The sequence below is a fragment of the Mastigoproctus giganteus genome, chromosome 1, assembly GCF_048544385.1.
Source record: "Mastigoproctus giganteus isolate SK-2022 chromosome 1, ASM4854438v1, whole genome shotgun sequence".
Lineage (NCBI taxonomy): Eukaryota > Metazoa > Arthropoda > Arachnida > Uropygi > Thelyphonidae > Mastigoproctus > Mastigoproctus giganteus.
In genome coordinates, this window is record NC_143575.1 from 276,833,132 (window position 1) to 276,858,722 (window position 25,591).

The window sequence follows — 25,591 nt, forward strand, 5'->3', positions numbered from 1 at the left end:
ACTCCTTGCATCGCGCACACACAAAGACATCCCCCTTGGCAGTATCATGTCCCGTACCCGATTGCTCTGCAAACATCAAGCAAACAGTGCATTTTATAAGGCTGTGAGTCAGAGGACAACTGCCCCCCTCAGTTCTGCTCTGAGCCACAGCACTTCCATTAGCTTGAGCCTTTTGCTTTGCCGCTCTGGTCTGAGTCATGATTCTATTAATTAATTATAATTAATTATGTTATATTATTAATTATGTTAAATATAATTAATTATATTACGTTTGTAATCTAAGTCGTTATAAGTATTTATTTAAACGTACAATTTAACTGCTAACGAAGTTCAACTAACGCTATCTAGTACGGTATATAACTATCGTATCACAAAGGCGGGAAAATTACGAACGGTACCGGAGTTGAAACACGTGGAAACCTTTACCGATACTTTTATGCAATTACAAGGCCGAGTAAAGAATAAATACACCAAATTAATCAGAAAATCACAAAATAATGTTATACTACTAAATTTAAATCAAAAGTTTTAGAAAAACAATAATTTCAAATCAATAAATAAGAAAAATCCACTTAGCGGCTTTGAACACGACCGTCTCTAGTAGCGTCATCAGCAGACTCCTAGTTGCAGAATAGATGAGCGGAAATTGTAGAATAGATGTGCGGTTGTAGAATAGATGTGCGGAAATTTGCCTTTAGGCAGCGGATGATTGCTGGAACAGACTTCCATCTGTCATTGTGAAAGTTGAGGCAGAACTAGATAAACGTTTGGAGTAAATGGATGGGTGAAATGGGAAGGGTTTTTTTTTTTTTTTAAGCTGATGCTGTATAAGCTTACTTTCTTGTGTCATGAGCTGCTACATTAATGCTAATGACTCATCTCTAACAGAGTCTCTCCACACTCTGTTTGGGACATTCTGCTGTGTGCCTTTTCTCTAGATACTTCCACAGGCACTTCTTCTGAATTGGCTTCTATAATTCTGCTCTCTCTCTCTTTCAAAGCAGTCCAAACATGCGCCACAAGTCAACATTCTGTTATTGTCCAACTTCAAACTCACAGAACCAACTTTTCTTCATTTATTCAATCAATTTCTGTTTTCTGTCTTCCTTCATACTTATTTCTTGAAAATTTCAATCAACAGAAGTTTTAGTCTAATGTTAAAAATATCTTCTTTCATCTTCCGCTTCTCATGTTTGGTGTTTTAATGTTGTGGTGGTTTTTTTTTTTTTTTTTTCTTTTTTCTTTTCCATCTGACTAGTCAAATTACAGAGGCATAAAGAATGGGAGATATCAAAAATGAAAGAATAATAGACCAAATGGTATAAGCAGTTCAAAGACAGGCATATGAGGATGTTCACAATGACCCAAAAAGTGGGCTTTTCTCATATAAAGAGGTTGATAGAAACCCACTTTTTGGGTCATTGTGAACATCCTCATGCCTGTCTTTCAACTGCTTATACCATTTAGTCTGTTATTCTTGGAAGCATTCAGGAAATTATTTGCAAGAGATTGTCGTTTGACTCTCAGAATGATGGCTGATGAGTTTGATGAGAATAAGATGTTCGTCAAATTTTGGGTGAAGATGGTTAAACTCAAAAGTAGATGAGTTATTGACAGAACAATAAGGCTTGGTGAAGGAGCCAGAAAAATCCTTAAGGTTTTATTATCTATATTCATCATTAATCCGTTCCTGAGGGACGGACAAATATAGAATCTATTTTTTCCATAGGAATTAATTAAAATTGGAATAATCTGTTTCCAGCCCTGAATCTGATAAATAAATAAAAATTTAACCAGAGCTTTACCTTTACCGAGGAGCGATGATGGCAGAAGCTGAAGAGGAGGAAAGGAATTTTAAAACATTAAAACATCAAGTAACTCCAATTCTTGTGATCAGTGTCTTTTTTTGTCCCTTTCCCGACGATTCACTAGCACTCGATTTAGCAAAGAACTTGTCCATTGTTGTCTGTTTTTTAAAATTTTCTGAAAGTAGCCAATCACATATCATTGAATGAATTTATATTTTGATTAACTATGGCAATGTTCGGGTGCCACTTCTCAACCATACTCTGCATTTTGGCCCAATTGGACAGCATATCCTTAATGTCAGCAGTTGGGATGCTGCCTTTACTTAACCCTTCCTCCACTGCTTCAGCTTCCTGTTCTTATGAAGGTCCAACAGTTCTTCTGTGGTGAGCTCCCTTCCATGGTCCTCCACCAATTCCTCTACATCCTCACTATCAACCTCCAATCCCATGGACCTGCCCAGAGACACAATTTCATCAACAACAGGCTCTGGCACAATTTCCTTCAGGCCGAGTTCACTGTCCTGGAAGACACTCCCCTCCCCCCATGTCTTATCAATTACAGTATTCTCAAACAGTGGAGGATATTGAAGTGATTTTTCCAAAATTCTCTCAGTGTAAGTTCTGTCTCCGGCATCACTTCAAAACACCTTTGAAACAGGGCTTTTGTATAAAGTTTTTTAAAACAGGCAATGACCTGCTGATCCATGGGTTGGATTAGAGGAGTTGTGTTTGGTGGTAGATATTTAATGCGAATAAAGCTGTATTCCCCTGCCAAATCGTCTTCCAAGCCAGTGGAGATGAGCAGGAGCATTGTCCAAAACCAAGAAGGCCTTTACAGGTAAATTATAACTTTCTAGATAAGCTTTCACACTTGGGGCGAACACTTCGTGAATCCAATCCAGGAGAAACTGTCTTGTTACCCAAGCCTTACTGTTAGCCCTCCACATCACATTTAGTTTACTTTTTATGATATTGTTCTTAAAAATTCTTGGATTTTCTGAATGATAAACGAGCAATGATTTAATTTTGCAGTCCCCACTAGCGTTACCACAGCAAGAGTGTTAATCTATCTTTCATTGGTTTGTGTCCAGGCAATGCTTTTTCTTCTTTTGTGATGTAGGTTCTTCTAGGCATTTTTTTCCAGAATAGGCATGTCTCATCACAATTCAATACTTGTTGGGGGATAAATCCCTCAGCATCTATACAGTTTTTGAAATCTTCAACAAACTTTTTAGCATCTTCTGCATTCGAGCTTGAAGCCTCTCCATGCCTGACTACACTATGAATCCCCATTCGCCTTTTAAATTTTTCAAACCAGCCCCTACTTGCTATGAAATCACCTGGGTTCTTTTGCCACAGGTCATCGTATAACTGCCTTGCTTTTTTGCAGATGACAGATTCTGAAATACCATCACCAGCCATTTGCTTTTCAGTAATCCATACTAATAAAAGATTTTCCATGTCTTCATACGTTTGTGATCTTTTAGCAGCAAGAATTTTTACACCTTTTGCCACATCAGCCACTTTAATTCTTTATTTTTAATTATGCTGCTTACCTTAGTTCTCGGCTTGTTAAATTCCAACGGCAAGTTGGAAACGTGTTCCACTTTCAAACTTAGCAGTGATTTCTTTTTTCAACTCAATTGTAGTTCTCACAGCTTTCCTTTTTGGTTGTTTTTCTTCACTACATTTTTTCGGGGCCATGGCCACTTCTTTTTACAAAGATAACTGCAAAAAATTGCAAAATTAAAAAAAAATTCAAAGAGAAAGTAACAAATGATGGGCACTGGACAATCGCACAAGGCTAGGATGACCATGTGACTTTTTGTGACGAATATTGGATTTGATGAATTTAGAGGTTCTCCTGTATAATCTTTTTAAATGTTATACAGTAAAATGGAGAGTCTGTCCAAGATGACCCTGACAATTTGCAGATGAGGTTGCAAAACTAATAAGGCATATTTTTCTACAATCTTTAGAAAACTGAAAAGGATCGAGGTGAGTTTGTCTTAAATTAGAGATCTAAGTGACGGTTTCACATTTGGGAAATGGAACTTTCTGTATGTACATCATAAGTCCTGAAGAAAGGTCAAAGCAAAAATCCTATTTAGAATTTTGACAAAGATATCCACAAGGTAGAAGCTGACAGTTGGGAAGGAAAATTTCACTTGCTCTGTCTTTTAAAGGAAGAAAATTAATTACCTTAATTTTAGTAGGAAAGGATGACTCAGCACCTACAGTAAACTGTGCTCTGTCTATCCCCATTAGTCAGATTATATAATGACTAAAGATGATTTTTTGTTTTTGAAATTGAATGGGATAAATTATCAAAAAAAAAAAAAAAAAAATTGGGGTGATCAGCATCCACATGGAAAGGGAAAGAGGGTGCCTTAATTTAGGCTCACCAGGCTCATTGTCTGAGCTTCTTGAAAGTTACCAAAAATGAATAACATGCCTGGTATCAACAAAAAGTGCATCTATATGAGGAAAGATTGTGAATATGTGGGTTACAGAGCTTGATAACTAGACAGCTTAGAGGGATGATTGAGATTTATAAGACTTGGAATAGATAGTAAAATTAATGATAGTAAAAATGTTCTGAGTTCTATATGATATTAGAAATAGTGGAACATGAATTTAAATTATGGAGAGTGAAAAGTTTATACCGAGTTAGACTGAGGGGCTGTAACCTCAAAACAGAAGGAACATTGGGGAATGTTCAGAAAATGGACAGAATTTCAATTATTAGTTGCCCCAAATATTCATTCTGATATTTCTTGCCAGAGATTTCATAATTTGCAATCTCTTTTTGGTCTCCTTTTGCATAAAATTTCTTTATCCCACTTTGTCAAATTCATCTTGTTGCATTCTCATTCAGAACTTTTTGATATTCTTTCTCTGAAACTCAACTTTCTTCAGTCTTACTTTCCTCACAGTGAAGTTATTTTCTTTGGTGTTTTTGATGTTCATAAGTACAGATGCCTTCAATTTTCTATTTGCATGGATCCAGATGTATCAATATTGTATTTTTATTTGTTATGACAAACTAAATTAGTATGTTGCAAAAATTTTGTATGCACCAGAATGTTTACTAAAGATTATTCTTTAATTTTTAATGTTGTCATGTGATTTATTGAAATCAAATTTAAAGTTAGTCATTGTTAGTAAGCTGAATTTGTGATTAAACCTTAGTCTAATAGTGCAGTCATTTCCAAAGAACTTATTCTCTGTAAATGCTTTTTTCTCTTCCTTTTTTGCTAGTGTTAGTTATTAATAATTTACCTTTCAGTACAAGAAGACAACAGAGAAACTTTTTCATTTTTAAGATACCAATTTAATTTGGTGAGTCAAATGATATGTTACCTAACAAAAACACATTCTCTGGTTACTTAATAACTTTTCTGCATGTTTCATTAGTTTTCGATGCCACACAACCCATCATGTCAAACTAAAATTAAAAACTAAAAAAAAAAATGTTTCTCTGCTGCTGTCTCCTACTTCAAAGGCAAATTATTAATAACACTGAAGAAGAAGAGCAAAAGCCATTGACACAGAACATATCCTGTTTACTTGATAGCTTTTCTGCACATATCATTGGCTTTACATGCTACACAGCCTAACATTTCAAGCTTGAAACCACTTCCAGGTGATAGGGGATACACAATGTTTTTATTCACCAACCAGAAAAGGCATACTGCAGTAAAAGGCAGCATAATCACAAAACTGTAATCATGGTGGAGTTGACAACCACGAAAGGGGACAGTGCACTCTATGGTTTAACAAGCTGCAGTCTGCCACTCAATGGATTTATAGTTTTACAATGGCATAGAAAATTCATAAATGGTGCCTATTTGTGTATGCCTTAATATAATGTTTCCTGGGAAGTGGAACAAAAGAGAAGAACTGATTTTTGTTGCTCAGCTGATCCAACTTTGACATTATTCCCTAGAAATTCATGAAAGGTCACACATGTTTTAGCTAAGCTGGCAGTCATTATGAAGCTTAATTCATTTGTGAAACAATCATCCACATTGAGAGGGATATTTGTGCTAAATATAGGAGGTACTGGATTATGGGTGGGATATCTGTAGAGTAACTAAAGGGTCATCATCAGCCATTTTCAGTCCAGCAACATTCCAGTTCCTCCCTTCTGTTCTGTGCAATGGCCATCCATTTACTACCCACAAGCTCTTGAATTTCATCTGTCCATCGCCATTGTTGTCTTTTAGTACCCAAGAGGAGCTAAAAGGTTTTCTTTTATCTCCTCTTCGGTACCATTCTTTTTTCTTAGTCCATCTGTCATCATGTCTACAAGCTATTTGTACTGCCCAAGTCCATTTCAGTTCTTTATTTTAGTTTTGATAAGAATGTCCTTTACTTGAGTTTCTGCCTAATCCATCTGTTTCTCTTCTTATCCAACAGTCTGATTCCTAATATAATTCATTCCATTCTTTGCTGTGTAGTTTTCAGCTTCTCTTCCATTCTTTTGGTTAGTGCCCAAGTTTCACTTCCATAAGTCATGGTGGGAAGTATACATTGGTTCATTATTTTACATTTCAGACAAATTGGGATATCAGTCCTCAGTATGTAACTATATTTCCTAAATGCCATCCGAAATTTATTCTTCTCTTGACTTCCAGCCATTTATCATTATTACAGCTAATGACTTGTCCAAGATAGTATATGAATCAACCTTTTCAATTTCTGCTCCTTCAGTGATTTTTCCCTTCCTGTGGCACACATGTTCATCATTACTTTTGTTTTAACCATATTCATCTTTGGTCAAAAATCCTTACTAACTCTACATAACTGATAAAGATTTTCCTCTAATTTTTTGCGATCATGGCTTATTGGGTCTCCTCGTCAAACTGCTGTCTCAATTTTAAATTTGCTCCTGTCTTTATAGCATTCTCATATATTTTCTGCAAAATCATAATGTATGGAATGTCTATGCCTTAGTTCCCAATGTGCCATAAAATATTAGCCAAACAACTTGTACAGATACAAATAATCTAATTGATTTTAAGAATTCCCTCACCCATTGTGAGTTGTATCTCTCAGTGATTGGAGTGGGAGCAAGGGAAAATGAAAAATATGAAATGAAAATAACGATGATCAGTTTAAAATATTCATACCCATAATACTTTCTCCCTAATATACTGATACAAATAATATAGTTGATTTAAAACATTTTATCTCCCTCCACTCCCGCCCATTTTGAGTTGTATTATCTTGTTTCAATAAGGAGCAAATTTAAATTGCCCATAGACATTAAAACTTGCTTGTTGAAGCTTTCATCATACTCTCTGCAATATTCTAACATATTCTAACATGATCCCATTCTTTTTTCTTTGATTCCAACTGTCTAACTTGAATTTTCTATCTTCCCGTCCTTCCTAAATATATTATATGCTATCAAGGCAGTGTTAGGTGGGTCAGAAAACTGCTAGCTTGCAGGGGATACACAGACTAAAAGATTAACAGTGGCTGCAGGCAGAGGTGAAAGTGATTCTTGTGCTGCTTCTATTGGAATAAGCAGCAGCCTGGAAAGCAAGTTGCTGGAATTTCCAGGACTGCTGGAAATCATAGTGAAGCAAGTAAATACATGGGCGGTGTTAGGATAGCTAAGGGTAAGAACAGGTGCATATATACTTGGATGTACAACAATGCTAGAAGTATAATTAATAAATTTGATGAGTTTGAAGTGCTGGTCAAGACATCAAAGGTGTATATTGTTGGGATATCAGAGATGTGGTGTCACAGATATATAAGCAGAGCAAATTTGGAATTTGGGGAGTACAATGTGTACAAAAAAGGATAAACAGGACAGGAAGGGAGGAGGGGTTATGCTGTTAGTTAATAAGAAACACAAGATCTAAGGAAGTGCATCCAGTTGACCTTGTTAGACAATGCAATGTTGAGTCAATGTGGTGTAACCTAAGCACTGGGAAAGGGAAAATGAGAGTTGGTGTGTGTTTGTGTTATAAGCCTAATGAATCTGATGAGTACAATGAGCATTTGTGCAGAGAAATAGAGTGGGTCAGTAAATCAGAATGTCTTATAATGGGGGATTTTAACTTTCCAGATATTGACTTATGGGTTGGTGACTTGCACACTAGCAAGACTTTTGATTTATTGGATGACTGTTTTCTAGAACATGTTTGAGAGGCAACCAGAGGGAGTAATAATCTTGATCTGATTATTTGCACATTAAGAAATTGCAGATAAAGCAACCACTGGATGACAGTGATCACAGTGTACTGCTGTGGGATTTACTTATAGATGTCACTACCATCAAGGGTAAAGGGAAGGGCTTTTGCTTTCGTAAAAGTGACTACAGTGATCTCAGACAGTTTTTAATTTCTATACAGTGGGATCAACTGATGATTGTTACCAACGTTGAATTCTAAATGGGAAGCCTTCAAGGACTTAACCATGGAGGCTACTAGGCTGTTCATACCAACTAAGAAATACTCTTCGAAGTTTAGGCCTAAATGGATATCAGATGAATTGGCTCGTGGCAGAGAAGAAAAATGCATGGGATGCATATAGGCAACACAGAAGCCTATGGCAGATAGGCTTCTGTGATTGATTGAATAAGCTGGTCTGTGATCAAGTCACAAAGGAAGTTAGGTAGGCGAAGGCAGATTACCAGAAATATTGGCAAAGGATGCAAAGAAAAACAGCAAAGAGTTCTTTATTTATGTAAACTCTAAAAGGAAAGGGATGAATCAGATTGGTCCATTTAACATAATGTTTGAATTGTTGATGGTCAAGCTCATGTAGCTGATAAACTGAATGAGTATTTTGCATCTACATCCACACATGAGGAGTTATTCAAGGAAAAGAATGCCAGAATCTTATCAAACTCTAACGGAGAGCTAAGTGATTTTGTAATAACTGAGAGTAAAGTGGACGAGAAATTGTTGAAGTTGAATATAAGGAAGGTGCCTGAGGTGGATGGGATCTATCCAGTTATATTAAAGGAGGCATCAAAGGAAGTAAGCAAACCCTTAGCCATAATTATGAGAGTTTCCTTAGACTTAGGGTAGGTCCCCATGGACTGGAGGTGCACAAATGTATCCCCAATTCACAGAGGGGGGGGGTTCAAAAGGTGACACAAGTAACTATAGACCTGTTAATTTAACTTCTATTTTGGGGAAAATAATGGAATCACTGGTAAAAGAAGCATTGCAGGATCATCTAGAGAAGACTGCAGTAGTAGTTAAGACACCGCATGGGTTTGTTAAAGGGAGGTCTTGTCTGACCAATTTGATTGAATACTATGATGTGGCAAATGAACTGAATACAAAAAATAATTTTGATATTATATACTTGAATTTCAGGAATGCTTTGATACTGTTGTACATGGAAGACTGCTGTACAAATTTGGGTGGTATGGCATTAAGGGCAAGTTGCTAGAATGGATAAAGAGATGGTTGAGTGAGAGATGACAGCGAGTGGTAATCAGTGCAGACGACTGCTCTTCATGGACTAATGTCAATGTTATTAGTGGAGTTCCCCAGGGTTCGGTGCTGAGCCCATTGTTGTTTTGGGTTTTCATCAGTAATATTGATGAGGGTATATCAGGCTTAATGTCCAAATTTGCAGATGATACAAAGGTTGGCAGGGTTGTTAATGACAGTAATGATAGTGTGCTTCTGCAACTGGATCTTGATAAGTTGAGCAGGTGGGCTGAGAAGAGGCAACTGAAGTTTAACGTTGACAAATGAAAAGTACTGCATATGGGTAGCAATGTACCAACTCTGTGGTACTCAGGGAAGTGAAGTTAAAAAGACCTGGGGATAATTGTGCAGTCAGATATGAAGTTTGCTGACAGTGCAGATGGGCTGCCAGAGCAGGTCATGGAGTGTTGTCAATGATATATAGGAATTTTGCTAACAGGTACAAGGAGGTGATTATCCCATTGTACAAGGCAATGGTCAGGCCACACCTTGAATAATGCGTACAGGACCAGAGGCCTCATTTTAGGAAGGATGTAGAGTTGCTAGAATGAGTACAAAGAAGGGCAGCAAGATTGGTGAGGGGAACAAAGGGGTGCTCTTATCAAGATAGGCTGAAGTCTGCAAATTGCAGCGCCTGGAGAATAGGCACCTGCAAGGTGATCTGATTGAGGTGAATAAGGCCTTGAATGGAATGAGCAAGCTGAATGCTGATGGGATTCTTCCTCTTGCTCAGAATAATCACCTGAGAGGGCATATATTCAAATTGAGGAAAGACAGTTTAATAATAGATGTGTGGAAATGTGCCTTTAGCCAGCAGGTAGTTGATTGCTGGAACAGACTTCCACTCCTGTTGTGGAAGTTGATAGCTTAAATAAATTTAAGGCTGAGCTGAAAAAGCATTTGGAGTGAAATGGGTGTATTTTGTTTAGGCTTATGCTGCATAAGTTTGCATCGTATGGTTCTCCTAATGGTAATATGCCAGTAGAAAAATTATCCCTTATTTCTAATTATGACAAGTTCTGTTTGTCCTATTATGTTCTGAATTAGTAGTCCTAACAATAGTGTTCAAATTCATTAAATTTAGTATGAATGGTGATAAATGATTCAAGGAAGCAAGCTTATACAGCTCCACCCAAAAAAAAAAATCCCAAGTCCCTTCTAATAGTTAATCCATTTCTCCCTTAATTTAATTTATTCACAATACACACATCTAGAACAATTGAACATCTTTTCCAAGTTTGCAGATGATATAAAGGTTGGTAGGGTAGTTAATGACAGTAATAAAGTTATGCTGCTGCAACAAAATCTAGAAAATTTATGCAGGATAGGCTGAGAAATAGCACTTCACGTTGACAAATGCAAGGTACTAAATACATATGAGTAAAACAGTAAATCCAGAGTAATATGTGATGCTACACTCAGTATAGTAGATGATAAGTGTCTTGGAGGGTAATTGTGCAGTCAGATATAAAGGTCTCTGAGCAGTGCAAGCTGGTTTGTAGTGATATACAGCAATTTTTGCTAGCAGGGATAAGGAGGTGATTATCCCATTATATAAGGCAATGTTCGGGCCACATGTTGAATACTGTATTACAGGTCTGGAGGCCTCATTTTGGAAGGATGTAGAGCTGTTGGAATGGGATAGATGAAAGCAACAAGATTGACGGGAACAAAGGGGAACAAAGTGGTACTCTTATCAAGAAAGGCTTCATTTTTGCAAATTGCAGTGTCTGGAGAGCACCTTCCAGGTGTTTGTGGCTTTGAACGGCAACTCATTGCTGATAAGATTTTCCTTTTTCTTAGATTATGCACATGAGTGGTTATGAATTCAAATTGAGGAATGATGTTTGCAGATTAGTACAGAAGTTTGCCTTCAGCCAGTGGGTGGTTGATTGCTGGAACAAGCTTTCATCCATTGTGGAAGTGGATGGTTTGAATAAATTGAAGGAAGAAGTAAACTATTGGAGGAGATGGATGGGTGAAATGGATTTTTTTTTTTTTTTTTTTTGCTGATGCTGTATAAGCCAGCCTTCTTGCATCACACACACATCACTAATAATATTAATCAGCTACTAACCAGATGAAAGCAAATTTCCACACAACAATCCTGCGACCAGCCTTCTTCAATTTGGTTTTTCATAGGAGTCTTCAGGTGCTGCAATTTGCTGATTCTTTTTTTTTTTTTTTTTTTCCCTTTCATGAAAGTACCCTTTTGTTTGCCTTATACAGTGGGATAATCATCTCATTATTGTTCCCCATGTGGAGTAACTTACATTTATCAATATTAGGGTCCAGTACTGCATGACTACTAATAACATTAATCTGGGAAAAGCAGTTTCCATTTACACTCACTCTGTGTTTTCCCATTCAATCAAATCCTTAACAAGCTTCAAAAAAACTTGCAGACTTTTTTTTTTTTTTTATGCTTATCATCAGACAACATCTCATTTAACAATTATTACACTGAAACTCAGTATAATCCATTTTATAAATGTGCACTAAATTTTAGCATTCTAAATGTACAAATACAGGTAGTTCCTGACTTTACGAGTTACTTCATTCTTATCGTGCGCTCGTAAAGCATGAATTTATTTTCCATAGACATGATGTTAAAAATAGGCGTTACGTTTCAACAATGAAATTAGTTAGCTAAACATAAGTTTAAACAAAGGTTGACTTAACCAAAGAAATGAAAACATAGCCTGTAAAATCAAGCAATTTATAATAATAAATTATTAATGACTTACAAATATTAAAGAATGTTTATTCTTGTTAAAGAATGTTTATTCTTTAACTAACATCATAGACTAAATGCACACTCATTTGTTTTTGTGTGTGTGTGTGTGTCAAGCAGGATTTAATTTGCTTAGCATGCAATGATCTTAATGCTTACAGCAGAGCAAATGCAAATTTTGTCTTATCATTTTTTTTTTTTTTTTTTTTTTTATGTGAACCCCAAACACGAGAGGTATTAGAACCTATAATACTTAGAACCGTGCTTGGGTTGGAGGTTGAGAAGACGAAATAAGATATTTGTTGACATTGGACTTGAACTTCTGTAGATTGCAATTTTCAGGAAATACGTATGAAGGAAGGTTGTTCCAGAAAACGGCAGTTGAATGAATAAATGAGGAAGATGAAAAGTTGGTTCTGTGGGTTTGAAGTTGGACCGTAAATGGATGTTGGCTGGTGGCGGCACGTGTTCGGACTGTTTTGAAAGAGAGAGCGGGAATTATAGAAGCCAATTCAGAAGAATAGTGCCCATGGAAGTATCTGTAGAAGAGGCATGCAGCAGAAACAATACGTCTGTGAGAAAGCGAGTGGAGAGACTCTGTTAGAGATGAATCATTAATTAACCTAACTGGCCTCTTCTGAATGGAATCAAGAAGCCTGAGAGAGGTTTTGGGGGCACCACCCCAGATGTGGGAACAATATTCCATGGCAGGGAGGATTTGCGATTTATACAGAGTGAGCAGCTATTTGGAAGAAAAGTAATGCTGAGAGCGAAAGAGAAAACCAAGTTTTTTAAATGCAAAGGAAGCAGTATTTGTAATGTGCTTGTGCCAAGAGAGATTAGAAGTCAGGGTAATCCCCAAAAGAGATATATCATTTTACCAAGAAATCGGAGTGTCACTAAAGATAAGCATAGGAGCAGAAGAATCCTTTTTGCAAGATATAAGACAAGACTGAGTTTTAGAAGGGTTGAAATCAACTAAGTTGTCTTTGCCCCACTGGAGAATTACCTGATGATCAACATTTAAGGAATCGGTAGCAGATTTTCGAGAAGTTGAAGCTGATTGAGCAGGACAGGGTTTCTCAAAATGGAAAGTGGAATGCAATGTGCTATCATCGGCAAAACTATGGATAGGATTTCCAATCAATGGAAGAAGGTCATTAATATACAAAACGAAAAAAGTGGTGGAAAGAACTGAACCTTGGGGAACACCGGCATTAGTGGAGAAGTTAGAAGACTGAGAACCATCTACCATCACCCTCAGTGAGCGATCAGAGAGAAAACTGGATAACCAATTACTAAAAACAGTTGGCAAACCATAAGATGGAAGCTTGTTTAGAAGACCTTTATGCCAAACACGATCAAAAGCCTTTGAGATGTCAAGAGCAACTACTTGTGTTTCACCGAACCTTGCCATTGAATTAGTCCATAAATGGATAACATAAGCCAGAATATCACCAGTGGATCAACACTGACGGAATCCATACTGGCGATCGTTGATCAGACGGAAGGTTTCTAGGTAGTTTAAGAGTTGGTGGTTAATTGATTTCTCCATTACTTTAGAAAGAGTAGAAGTAATTGCGATGGGACGATAATTGGATGATAGGGATTTGCCACCCTTTTTAGGAACTGGCTGGATATGAGCAAATTTCCAAGCAGAAGGAAAAACACCTTTGGAATAAGAAAGTGAAAAAAGGCGGCAAAGAATAGGAGTAAGTTAAGGAGCACAGGTTTTGAGAACAAGTGGAGAAATACCATCAGGACCTGGACCTTTCTTAGCATCAAGATTCATCAAAATCCTTCTGATATGCTTTTGACGGAAGACAACAGGAGGCATTGAATGGAGTGTGTTAGGAATGGTGGGAGGTGTTTTACCAAGACCGTTAATGCATGAGTTGAAAGAAAAATCGGATGCTAGCAGGTCAGCTTTATTCTTGGCTGAAGTGACAACAGAACCATCTAATTTGGACAGAGGTGGGAGCAGAGATGGGCCAGGCGCTTCCGTAGCCAGGTGAGAAGGAGCAGCAGTGCGTAGCACACGCTTCTTGATTAGACCGGGATTCGAGCCCGTCACCACCAAACACGGAGGATGCGGAAAGGTCAGGGAACCGCATATTCCGGAGCAATATGGCCTAATGCTCCTAAAAACCAAAGAAACAAAACAAAAAAGAGATGGGCAAAAGTTGCGGCCAATAGCTTTGGCAAGAGACCAGAATGCTCAGCTACCATTAGGGCAAGAAGCTAGTTTTCTACTCTTAGCCTGTTCAAACTCTAGTTTGGACTGGTTAATAACTACTTTACAATTGTTGCGAGCTTTGGTGTAGGCAAAAAATGAAACTGAAGAATTAGAAACAAGCCAATTACGATATACAACATTCTTCTCTTGAACAGCCTTAGCACATTTATTGGAAAACCAAGGTTTAGATAAGGGACGAGTTTTTAAAGTGAAGTGTGGGATAAAGGATTCCATTCCTGCAAGAATAATTTCACTGACACGATCTGGACAAACGTTGACATGAGAAGTTTTGAAACAGTAATCTGACCAAGGAAAAGAAGTCTCGCAGGTCATCCCATTTTGCATTCTTGTAAGGCCAAACAACATGAGGTTGGGAATAGCCATGAGATAAAGGTTCCATTGGAGAAGAGACAATCAAGTTGTGATCTGTGAAGTGCCTAAAGGACCTCTCACTTCGACTGTGTACTTAGAAGGTTTGTTTGTGAGAAAAAGATCAAGTGTATTGGCTGTATGATTAGGATTGTCCGGTATTCTTGTAGGTAAATGAACAATCTGTGCTAGGTCATTAGTAATTGCAAAAGCCTCAGCATCTCGACCTGCTGGGTCAGTGTGACTAGAAAACGGAAGCCAGCTGGAGTTGTGAACATTAAAATCACCAAGGAAAATTGCCTCACTGTTAGGAAAGATGGACTGGAGAAAGTCAATTTGCAAAGAGCTCCAAGTGATTAGTGGAGTTGGGAGAACGGTAGAGACAACAGATGAATTTGACACAATGAGGTAGAGAGATTTTAAGCCAGAGAAGATCAAAGAGAGGAGATTCCAAATTGCCAGGTCTCTGACAGGGAATATCAGAACGGACATATACACAAGTACCACCTTTCTTGCACAAGGAGTCGTATTCTTCAGAAATGATTCAAGAGGTGTTTATTTCCAAGATAATCTTTCCTTTTCTTTATAAATTGCATAAGCTTTTAGCAGAATATGTAAATTGCAACTAACACAATTTGCACGGAGTAACAAGTTTATGAAGCTTTAAAAAAGGAATGAAGAGAAGATTGTGAAAATTTATTTGTTTTTTATAAGATTGAAGATTTCAGTAAAGGGGAGACGCATTTCGCCATAATAATGTAAAAAACTACACAATTCCAGCTATCAGTATTTTCGCAAATGCAATAAGATCGAGTTTACTACCCATTTATAATTGTTTGCAGTAACATAAAACCCCAATAAACCGGAAAGTGCAAATTGTTTTTATTGTTTTATGGTAGTGACCTCCAGAAATGTGCTTTAGAAAAATATCACAAAGCTGTTCAAAATTGATTCTAATAACAGAACATATGATAACGATGAAAGTGTAGTGCATTTTAATGATTTGAATTGGTAATTAATACAGTTTACGCTATAAAAACAACCTTTGAGAGAGTTATATAACGAAAATTTCAACTTCCGAGGTCATGCAACGAATTACCAAAAAAAACATTTTATTGGGTTCACATTACAATATTTTTACGATACCGTGGTCTCTGGAATGGATTAATATCATAAAGCAGTGTGCACTGTATTGTATAGCTAAACGTGTGGTTTGAAATGCAGTATTTATGAATGTTCTTTTTTGAATGAACTTTTGAATTTTGAATGAAAAGAATGAACATTCTTTTTTTTTTTTTTTTTGCAATTAATGTTCATATTTTCGATTTTGCTGGTACTTGATTAAAAAAAACTCGTAAAACAGGTACTGCCTGTATATAGAACCATTAAAATTTACTGTCATAAATTTTCCTTCCCCTTGCATATGCAGATAGGTTTCATTCTCATTGTTGTCAAGAGCTCACTCGTTAACATTAAGCTGTGTGCTCACAGAGTAATAATAAAGATATTACAATCTATCAAAGATAAGTTGTGTATATATTCTACAATAGATAGATAACATTATCATAATCTTATTACTTAAATTGCATTGTTTAATTTTTAAAGCTGATGTTAATTGATATTTACTTAGCAAAATATACAGAAATCTTTAAACAACAGAAATGCATATAACATTGTTTTCTGAAACTTGTGCTGTGCTTATTTACCTACAGTTACAAAAAACAGTTGATTGCAAGAAAGAAACATTGTAATTTCTAAAAGTTAAGTTTGTTAAGTTATAACACATTTTGTATATGTTTTGATCAAACCCCATATACAGGGTGTCTCAAAAATATTGATACAAATGTTTAGAGGAGGTAGGTAACATCTAAAGGAATGTGAATCGCATAGGAACCCATAACCGGAAATGTCACGGGAAAGTAGTAGCAGAGGCACAAGAAGCAGAAATGACACAAGACAGTAATTAGTGACATACATTTATTTGACATAATATTAACAATGGAGTACGAGATGGATGCATTTCATGATGTTACAACAGATGCTCGAAGGTTCCACCATGAGACGTGTTGCATGCGTGAGACCGAAGCAGCATGGATTGGTGGACACGGTCGAACACACCAGGAGTTTTTTTGACAGTAGCAGCAGCGCAGACGAGTCTCGCCACGAGATCCATTTCCGTCTCCACAGGCGATTCATATACGATAGATTTGAGGGGCCCCCCCCCACAGAAATAAATCAAGGCTCGGTAAATTAGGTGAGCGTGGGGGCCAGGCAACGGGTCCACCACGGCCAATCCATCGACGCCCAAAACGCCTGTTCAAATGGTCACGAACACACCTTCCATAATGGGCAGGCGCCCCGTCATGTTGAAACCAAATGTTGCGTCTCACATTTGCTGGAACATCATCAAGTAACCCTGGTAGAACTTGTTCAAGAAAGATCCGATAATTAACGGAGTTCGTGCGGCATGGTAACAGGTATGGGCCGGCTAAGCAATCACCGACCATACCTGTCCACACATTTATTGTGAAGCGATGTTGTGCCATGTGTGGGCCCTCTGCTTATCCGTACACTACGGTGCATGTCTGCCAACTCACAGTTCATATATCGATGCATGCTCTTCGTGCGGCGACTACTGCTTGAATGAGTAAACCAGAAATTTTCCCTCTTTCAAACTGATAAACAGCGCCGTTTACTGACTTACGGTGACATTTCCGGTTATGGGTTCCTATGCAATTCACATTCCTTTAGATGTTACCTACCTCCCCTAAACATTTGTACCAATATTTTTGAGACACCCTGTATATACCTGTTTGTAAAAAATCTCAATATTTTGTATTTTACCAGATAAAATAAAATTTTGGTACCATATCTTTATCCATTCAGTTTTTATGGATAATATGAAACTTGCCATTCATTTGCTTTCAACATTGAACCTTCTTTTTCCTTATTTTTTTTAAATTAGAGAGTGTTTCATCAGTGGAAGGCTCACAGAATCGCCGTAGACGTAGGAGACGATATGGTAGATACGGTGCTGAACCAAGTGGATATGATAGGTGGAGAGGTTCAGACAGGAGATATTCAGAGCCTAGAGATGTTGGAAGAATTCAAGCCTCTAATGACAAAAGATACAATGGCTTTTCTGCTCCTGGTGATAATAACACTAATGGGGAGGAAAATCCTGTGTCTAAGCCAAATGGTCCTGCTTTGGGTCTTGCCAAGGAACAACGAGATACACGTTTGTCTAGACCTCGCTCTAACAGTGCTTCAGGGAAAAAATCTGAGGTTACAGTCACTAAAAATGCACAAATGATTAATGGTACTACATAAGGTTTAATGACCACATAGGCTATTTATCCCAATGGTATTTCTGAGCAACAGCCAGAATGTTCAATTAAAATGCACTGTAGAAAAACAGCATGAAACTACTGTTCCCCCAACCTAAACTATGCCTACTGACGCATGAGAACTGTATTTGATCTGAGCTTTTGTTGCCTTGATCAGCAAATTGATATATGAAATGATTGCCTTAGATACATAGTGAGGATTATGCATACAAGATAAGCATTGAGGATTCGTTAAAAGAGTGAGCAAGTGTAATTTGTGTTTTCAGTATGTTGTAGAATGATTCCCAACTTTTTTGTCATGTAATGGTTTTGCTCAAAAAATAAAAGTTAAAAATAAAAAATGCATATCCAGACTATGCTTGTTCTGTAGGTTTAATAGTAGCTATAATTTAAAAAAGAAATTTCCAATGTAGTTAAAGATGTGGTAAAGTGGGTTTTGTTGATTCTACTTAGAATGTGCCTTGTAATGTAAATAATTCTAGTGGTTATTTATTGTTTTTTGTGTGTGCGTGTGTGTGTGTGTGTGTGTGTGTGTGTGTGTAATAAAAAGCTGCTTTTCTTTTAAGATTGTTTACTGTGAGACCTCTGTTGTGATACAAGTTTCTGAGAAATTGAACATTTCTGCCACACTTCATACTGAAAATAACCTTGTTTTTATTGTTTTGATAACCAAGGTAACAGTGTTAATGCCTCTTGCCATGTCCAATGCTAATGCTGTAATAGCATTTGTGTGGTAATAAAGGCTGTTTCATAAACCATTATGTATTTGTGATTTATTTTTCTAATATTAATTAGTGATGTGCAGTATGCAAGGAGTGCAGCATTCAGTAACACTAATTAAAGGTTGAAACATTCAGGTTTTGTGATTTTAGAAGTTTTGTAATCTGGTTTTAAGTGTTCCACTCATCTTACATTGAGAACACAGTAACTACCACTGCATGGGTTGGGGCTGTTGTGTTTAAGAGACAAATAACCTGATGTGAAACTGTTTTATGTGTTTTTGTTCAATTAAATATTCCAGTGATCAGGAAACTAGAAAATATGCTAATATATTGCATTTCTGCTTGCTTGAATTATTTAGAATTGACAAATGTTCAAATGTCTTTATCTGCATCAAGAAGTGCAGATTTCATAAATACCAACAAGTGGTGTTATTGCATTTCTAAATATATCTAATTCAAACAATTCTTGGCAGTAATTGAACTTACCAAAATTACCCAGTTCAATTTGAGTTGAAAAAAAAGTACTGATTTTGCTTTAAATGATTTGGCATCAAAGAACATTTCACAACTTTCATTCTTCCTTGTAACTTAATATGAGGTGTTCTATTATGCCATCCAAAAAAGTTTCCAAATCCAGTTCAGATCATTAAATTCTGGGGGCTGCCCATATTTGTTCTCTCATAAAAAATTTTATTTCGTTACACAGTTTTTAAAATCTGCATAATACTTTTCCTCTGCTTTAGCCACCTTACTGCTGTGTGATCAACAACGTCTTTACACTCTGCATCAATATAATTTTGAAAGTAAACGATTCAAAGCACTCGATCTTAAGTAATTAACAACTGTTAATTGTATCAGCTGTTAATTATTAACATTAATGTCAAAGGTGCAGTTCAGCACCTTTGATATTAATGCTTCTGGTTTTATTTCTTCCATCTTGTAATTAATTTTTCCAATCAATCTGATACCTGTTCCATTGATATTTTTTGAACCATCAGTAGTCACATTAACCTCTTCCGGTTGTTTGTTTTTTTTTTTTTTGTTTTTTTTTAGGAGCATTAGCAACTAAGGCCATATTGCTCCGGGATATGCGGTGGTCATTCCCTGACCTTTCCGCATCCTCCGTATTTGGTGATGACTGGCTCAAACTCCCGGTCTAATCAAGAAGCGTGTGCTATGAACTGCTGCTCCTTCCCACCTGGCTACGGAGGCGCCTTCTCCCAGTTGAGAATTAAACGAGACTTTTTTTTTCCAATTCATTAAAAAATATAAATTCTTGTTTGTTTTTCATGAACATGCTACAGCCAACTCTTTTGTGCAAGGAAGCCTGAGGCTTATGCTGCACTAACCGAAAAAAGGAAAAGAGCAAAATAATAGAAGAGGAAATTGACAACCTATGCATTTCCCTCCTCCCATAGGTAACTGTCCTACTTATCTCTGAAATTTTCCCAAGCATCAGCCTCAACCACCCATGCAGATAACTTATTGCAGTGATTTAAAACTCACTGGCTAAAATAAAATCTTGTCATAGTATTCCTTGACTATGAATTTTTCTGAACATTTCTTCTGCAATTTTTAGATCATTGATGCTGCCTTCAGAAAACGGTTTACGCTTACAATATGTGCAATTCTGAAGCTGACTTTAAGAAAGGATTTATTTTTAATTGTTTTTCTAAAAAACAAACTTTACCTAGTAAACATATTTTAGAGATTTTAATTTAGAATCTCAAATTTTGCATCTATATTCACATGAAGAATCCTGTAAGGAAGGAGAGGATAGAAGTTTACTAAACTCTTTTAGCAGGGAACTGAATGATTTTTCTAGTAAAGGAGAGCAATGTGGGGGGGAAATAGTTGAAGTTAAAACAAAAAAGGCACCTGGGGCAGATGGAATATATCCAATTATAATGAAGGAGGCAGTGAGGGAAATTAGCAAACCCTTAGCCATTATTATGAGAGCATCCTGATACTCATGATACATTTGCAGGGTGCCTCCGTAACCAGGTGGGAAGGAGCAGCAGTGCGTAGCACACGCTTCTTGATTAGACCGGGGTCCGAGCCCGTCACCACCAAATACGGAGGATGCGGAATGGTCAAGGGAATGACCACCGCATATTCCCGGAGCAATATGGCCTTAGTTGCTAATGCTCCTAAAAACCAAATAACAAACAACGATACATTTGCACATCTGCCCTCCCTACAGATGCAAATCCCAATTCACAAAGGTGGACCTAACAGTGACGGGTAATTACAGACCAGTTAGTTTAACTTCTGTTCCCGGTAAAATAATGGGGCCGCTTGTTAAATATGCATTGCAGAATCATCTAGACAAGACTGCAGCAATAATTCACACACAGCATGGGTTTGTTGATGGAAGTATGGTCTGGCAAATTTGGATACTATGATGTGGTTACAAATGAACTGGATTCAAAAAATAATTTTGATATATACTTGGATTTCAGGAAAGCTTTTGACATTTGTGCATGGAAGATTACTGTACAAGTTTCAGCAGTATGGTATTAAGAGTGAGTTTACAATGGATAAAAGGGTGGTTAAGTGAGAGAAGACTGATAATCAATGGACGCTGCTCTTTGTGGACTAATGTTATTTGTGGAGTCCTACAGGGGTAGATGTTGGGCCCATTATTTTGTATATTATCAATGAAGGTATATCAGGCTTAGTGTCAAAGTTTCCAGATACAAAAGTTGGAGGTTTGTTAATGGAAATGTGCTACTGAAACAATCTAGAAAATTTGGGCAAATGGGCTGAGAAGTGGCAACTCAAGTTCAACGTTGACAAATGCAAAGTACTGCATATGGGTAGAAGTAACCCCAGAGAAACGTACCGACTGTGGTACTACAGTTAGGGTGGTAGAAAATGTAAACGATGTGGTAGTGATTGTGATCTGAAGTTTTTTGAGCAATGCAGACACCCTGCCAGGGCAGGTCTTGGGGTTTTCTCAATGATATACAGGAATTTTGCTACTAGTGCAAAGGAGATTATTATTATCATTAGCATTAGTAGAGGCATACAATGCAAGAAAGAAAGCTTATGCAGCATCAGCAAGAAAGAACTTACCATTTCACTTCTGCATTCATTCCAAATGCCTGTCCAGCTCAGCCTTAAATTTATTTAGGCTATTAGCTTCCACAACAAAAAATGGAAGCCTGTTCCACCAATCAACTACCTACCGGCTAAAGGCAAATTTCTGCACATCTATTCTACAACTATCTTTACTCAATTTGAAACTGTCTCAGCCTGAGCAAGGGAAAGAATCCCATCAGCATTCAGATTGCTCAACCCATTTAAGGCCTTATACAGCTCTAATTATTCCTTTGTATAAAGCATTGATCAGGCAACGCCATGAGTACAGGTCTGGAAACCTCATTTTCGGAAGGATATGGAGTTGCCTGAGCATGTGCAGAGAAGGGCACATGATCCGTGAGGGGAAGAAGGGGTCCTCTTATCAAGAAAGCCTCAAGTTCTACAAATGGCAGCATCTGGAGATGGCACCTGGGAGGTAATCTGATTGGGGTGCATAAGGCCTTAAATGGGTTGGGTTGAGCATGCTGAATTCTAATGGGATTCTTCCGCTTGCTAAGATTATGAGCCTGAGGTTGCATAAATTCAAATGGAGGAAAGACAATTGTTGAAAAGATGTGAGGAAATTTGCCTTTAGCCAGCAGGTATTACAATGCTAGAACAAACTTCCGTCATGAAAGTTGATAACGAAAATAAATGCAAGGAGGAACCGGACAAATTTTTAGAGGGAATGGTTGCGTGAAATTGTGTTTTTTTTTTTTTTTTTTTTTTTTTTTTTGGCTGATGCTACATAGGCCCATACACTTGCTTTCTTTCATAATATACCTTTAATAATAATAATGCTACTACTACCTTTGAGAAAGAATACTTGATGAGAATCAACCGAAAGAGCAAGCTGGCTGTAGGACAGGATTCTCAACTATGGATCACCTTCACGTAATATCACAGCTAATGGAGAAAGCAAATGAATATAAAACACTATTATGCCTGGCATTTGTGGATTATGGAGACATTTGACTCCATACAGCATAAAGCAATGTTTCGGGCACTGGAAAGACAAGGCATAGATACCCCATATATTATGATTTTGAAGAAAATATATGCGAGTGCTACCTCCTTTATTAGACTAGACAAAGTAGCAAATTTCAAATCGACAAAGGAGTTCGACAAGGAGACACAATATCTCCGAAGCTGTTTAGTGCTGCCCTTGAGGAAGCTTTCAGAAGATTAGACTGGTCGCAGAAAGGAGTCAATGTGAACGGAGAGTACCTAAACCATTTACGATTTGCAGATGACATTGTGATTATAAGCCGCGATCCCAAAGAATTAAAGGAAAATCTTAATCAGTTATGCACAGTTGAATATGGCTAAAACAGAAGTAATGATGAACAAGTATGCCACGGAAAGGGAAATAATGATTGAAGGAGCAGTAATTGAAAAGGTGGAGTCATATACTTATCTGGGACACCTGATTAGCTGTAATAATGATAAATGGCTGGAAGTCAAGAGAAGAATAAATTTTGGATGGATAGCATTCAGGAAATATAGTGACATACTGAAGAGCAATATCCCAGTTTGTCTGAAACGTAAAATAATGAATCAATGTATACTCCCCACCATGACATGGAAGTGAAACTTGGGCACTTACCAAAAGAATGGAAGAGAAGCTGAGAACTACACAGCGAAGAATGGAACGAATTATATTGGGAATCAGACTGTTAGATAAGAAGAGAAACACATGGATTAAGCAGGGATTAGGCAGCAAACTCAAGTAAAGGACATTCTTATCAAAACTAAAGAACTAAAATGGTCTTGGGCAGGACACATAGCTCGAAGACATGATGACAGATGGACTAAGAAAATAACAGAATGGTACCCAAGAGGAGCTAGAAGAAAACCTGGAAGACAAAAGCGGAGATGGATAGATGAAATTCATGAGTTTTTGGGTAGTAAATGGATGGCCAGTGCTCAAAACAGAAGGAACTGGAAAGTTGCTGGAGAGGCCTTCATCCTGCAGTGGATTGAAAATGGCTGATGATGATGATGATGATGCCTACCTTTATTTTCCAACTCATTAAAACATGTTTGCACCAGTCTTGGAACGTTATTACCGCAACTTGTCTATTCCGATTTGTATCCTGGAGTCATTTCATATATATTTTCGATTATGCTTTCTACGCCTCTCGCGCAGTATATTTAAGAGATGTGGCTGCATTTTTGATAGTATAGTGAATATAATCATTCTTTTCACACTTAGCAGAAAAGGATGGGTTCGATCCTGCTTAATCAGTAATTTTGTGGACTTTCTTTTCATAACGTTGCTGAGCTGGTCAGACTCAGGCGAGGGTTATGTATTGGTTTCTCCTGGATACTGAACTTTTATGTCGAGACAACATGCATCTCAACAACAGAATGCACAAACTTTACCTACACGCATAACCCAAGAGACTCACATCTGGTAAGTATGGTCTTGGCACACCAAGGGTCCTGAGCTGGATATCTCTTTCTTGTGATTCCCTTCTACTTCTGGCTCTCTCTCTCTCTCTCTCTCTCTCTCTCTCTCTCTCTCTCTCTCTCTCTCTCTCTCTCTCTCTCTCTCTCTCTCTCGGGGTAGTCCAGAAAATTTTCTGACTGCTGCAGCATAAGGCTCAGGCTTCCTTGCACCATATGACTAATAATAAAGCTTCCTGTGCTAGTGACCACCCAGGAAGGGAGAAAACGCCAACGCGTGAAGTGGAGCATCGAAATAAATACATCATGCAAGCATACTACGAAGCTAGAGACCGATATGACAACCTACATACCAAGTGGCTGGAATGTTTCCCGGATATTTAGGTCAACGAATAGCAGACCAGAGAAGGACCATTGTCACAAAGAACCTGATAGCTCCTGCAATCTTGGAAAAAATGAAGTGATCAACTACAAAGGACAAAGAATATGGAACCAGAGGAGGAAGAACATACCACCACCGGAGGTAGAGCAAGAAGAAATACAACCACAGCAGCTGAAGTGGAAAGAGAAGGTGATATCCAGGATAGAGGACGAGTGAAAGAAGGCCCTAGCAGATTTTTAAGCAATGGACCCCACAAAGACATGTGATACCGAAGCAGTGGCTGAATAGAACCTGGTGGAGAGTCAACCACATCAATCGGCACATAATACCGCATTACCTCGACTTCAATGTTGAAACACTGGAGGCCATCCACACAGCCGTTTATTGTGCTGCGGTAGCAGCCACGAGGATTAATGGAAGAGAGACGAGAGACCAGTAGCAGAAGAACCGAAAACAGAAAGAACCACCAGCTTGGGAAAGAAGACTTCAGCAGAAGATAGAAGAATTAAGAATCAAGATAGGCCAATCGACCCAGTACCAACGGGGCAATAGCAGTAAGAAATAAATTGGAAAAGTGATGAACGTCGTCAAGAGAGAGAGAGCGTCCACGAGACAAAACATCAGAGCATAGGAGAGTACTTGGGACACATTGAAGCAGAATTCTTTGCACTCAGCAAGAGACTACGCTGATACAAAGAGATCTCCCAGAGGAAAATAAACAACCGAATCTTTGATGAGGACCAAAGAGGCTTCTACAGGTGTCTTCGGAAAGATGGGAACGGACCACCCAAGCAGAAGACGATTGAGGAGTTGTGGGAAACATATGCAGCAGGAAAGTATGACAAGAGCCAAGCCGCCTGTATAGAACTTAAGTATAGAACGCAAGAAGACCAAGGACATACAAGGAATGAGAAGGTGGGAGATTCGCGAAGAAGTAAAACAGACGATAAAGAACTCTCACAACTGGCGAACTCCAGGAATAAACGTCCACAACTACTGGTACAAGAAGCTCACTTGCACACACACAAGCACCT

At 37.8% G+C, this 25,591-nt stretch overlaps 1 protein-coding gene across 1 annotated transcript in view; it reads left to right on the plus strand.

The window, feature by feature from the left end:
• The window catches only part of LOC150092017 (RNA-binding protein FXR1-like), a 308,330-nt gene extending 289,612 nt beyond the window's left edge, over positions 1-18,718 (plus strand). The window contains exon 15 of the mRNA XM_090377720.1: positions 17,579-18,718. Coding sequence (XP_090233846.1) covers positions 17,579-17,943 — 365 coding nt within the window. The 3' untranslated portion in view covers positions 17,944-18,718. The remainder of the gene's footprint in view (positions 1-17,578) is intronic.
• Positions 18,719-25,591: the final 6,873 nt, after the last annotated feature.